Source organism: Salvelinus sp. IW2-2015, unplaced genomic scaffold (assembly GCF_002910315.2).
Source record: "Salvelinus sp. IW2-2015 unplaced genomic scaffold, ASM291031v2 Un_scaffold1473, whole genome shotgun sequence".
NCBI lineage: Eukaryota > Metazoa > Chordata > Actinopteri > Salmoniformes > Salmonidae > Salvelinus > Salvelinus sp. IW2-2015.
This window is the reverse complement of record NW_019942930.1, coordinates 167,159-169,017: the sequence shown is the minus strand read 5'-3', so window position 1 is coordinate 169,017 and position 1,859 is coordinate 167,159. Positions and strand designations below refer to the sequence as shown.

Here is a 1,859-nt window from a genome sequence, read left to right as displayed (position 1 = left end):
CTTGGTTCCTGCCCAGCCCCTTGGTTCCTGCCCACACCCTTGGTTCCTGCCCACACCCTTTGGTCTGCCCAGCCCTTGGTTCGCCCAGCCCATTGGTCCGGCAGCCCCTTGTTCCTGGCCCAGCCCCTTGGTTCCTGCCCAGCCCCTGGTCCCGGACCAGCCCCTTGGTTCCTGCCCCACCCCTTGGTTGCCTGCCACCCCTTGTCCTGCCCAGCCCCTTGGTTCCTGCCACACCCCTTGGTTCCTGCCCACAGCCCCTTGGTTCCTGCCCAGCCCTTGGTTCCTGCCCAGCCCCTTGGTTCCTGCCCAGCCCCTTGGTTCCTGCCCAGCCCTTGGTTCCTGCCAGCCCCTTGGTTCCTGCCCAGCCCCTTGGTTCCTGCCAGCCCCTTTGGTTCCTGCCCCCCTGGTCCCGGCCAGCCCCTTGGTTCCTGCCCACCCCTTGGTTCCTGCCCGCCACCTTGGTCCTGCCCAGCCCTTGGTTCCTGCCCAGCCCCTTGGTTCCTGCCCAGCCCCTTGGTTCCTAGCCCAGCCCCTTGGTTCCTGCCCAGCCCCTTGGTTCCTGCCCAGCCCCTTGGTTCCTGCCCAGCCCCTTGGTTCCTGCCCAGCCCCTTGGTTTCCTGCCCAGCCCCTTGGTTCCTTACGCCCAGCCCCTTGGTTACCTGCCCAGCCCTTGGTTCCTGCCAGCCCTTGGTTCCTGCCACCCTTCTGGCCGCCCCCTTTGTCCTGCCCAGCCCCTTGGTTCCTGCCCAGCCCCTTGGTTCCTGCCCAGCCCCTTGGTTCCTGCCCACACCCCTTGGTTCCTGCCCAGCCCCTTGGTTCCTGCCCACACCCCTTGTCCACATTAGTATGGCACAATTGACAATTGAAGTGTCCCAATTTGGAGAGGGTAGGATTGGATGTTTGGAGGGGGTAAGATTGGAGGTTTGAAGAGGGTAGGATTGGAGAGGGTCGGATTGGAGGTTTGAAGAGGGTAGGATTGCAGAGGGTCAGATTGGAGGTTTGAAGAGGGTAGGATTGGAGAGGGTCGGATTGGAGGTTTGAAGGGGGTAGGATTGGAGGGGGTCAGATTGGAGGTTTGAAGGGGGTAGGAGAAAGAGTCATGTGAAGTTCATGGTCCAGACAGAGGGTCAGATTGGAGGTTTGAAGAGGGTAGGAGAAAGGAGTCATGTGAAGTTCATGGTCCAGACAGAGGGTCAGATTGGAGGTTTGAAGGGGGTAGGAGAAAGGAGTCATGTGAAGTTCGTCATTCTCTCTCGATTGGAGGGGGCGGATTGGAGGTTTGAAGGGGGTAGGATTGCAGAGGGTCAGATTGGAGGTTTGATTGTGGGGGTAGGAGAAAGAGTCATGTGAAGTTCATGGTCCAGACAGAGGGTCAGAGGAGCCTGTACCCCAAAACTCAACCAGCTGTGGGACTCTGTTCTGATTAATGCTACATCAGCAAGTACACTGTCCACAACACAGAGAGAAACTACCATTACCACCCACTACCATCCCACCTTCTGCCAAGCCCTCATAGCGTTAGGTTACACTCACATACACTTTCAGATTTTTACTACAAATATGACAAAAGACACAGTTTGTACTGGGGAGACGGATTTCACCACAACATCCATCTGTCATCACGCCCTCCACGATTATTCTCTGGACCGCAAACTAAGCCATGGCCCAGTAGAGAGCCACATGTCCCTAATACAACAATGCCCCAACCCACTCTCCATGCTTTCCATTACTTGTCAATTGGAAGATATTAAAGCTAAAACTTTATTAACTCGATTGTGGTTGGCCACAAATATTAAAGAGCACATTACTTCTCCGTTTTCAATACACAAACATATTGACTTATGTTGTCGCGCACGGCA

General features: G+C 56.2%; 1 protein-coding gene across 1 annotated transcript in view; it reads left to right on the top strand.

Annotated features, from left to right (window-relative positions):
- Positions 1 to 859, top strand: part of LOC139024407 (uncharacterized) — a 7,037-nt gene extending 6,178 nt beyond the window's left edge. The window contains exon 3 of the mRNA XM_070439193.1: positions 17 to 859. Within this exon, the coding sequence (XP_070295294.1) occupies positions 17 to 859 (843 nt within the window). The remainder of the gene's footprint in view (positions 1 to 16) is intronic.
- The last annotated feature ends 1,000 nt before the right edge of the window (positions 860 to 1,859 follow it).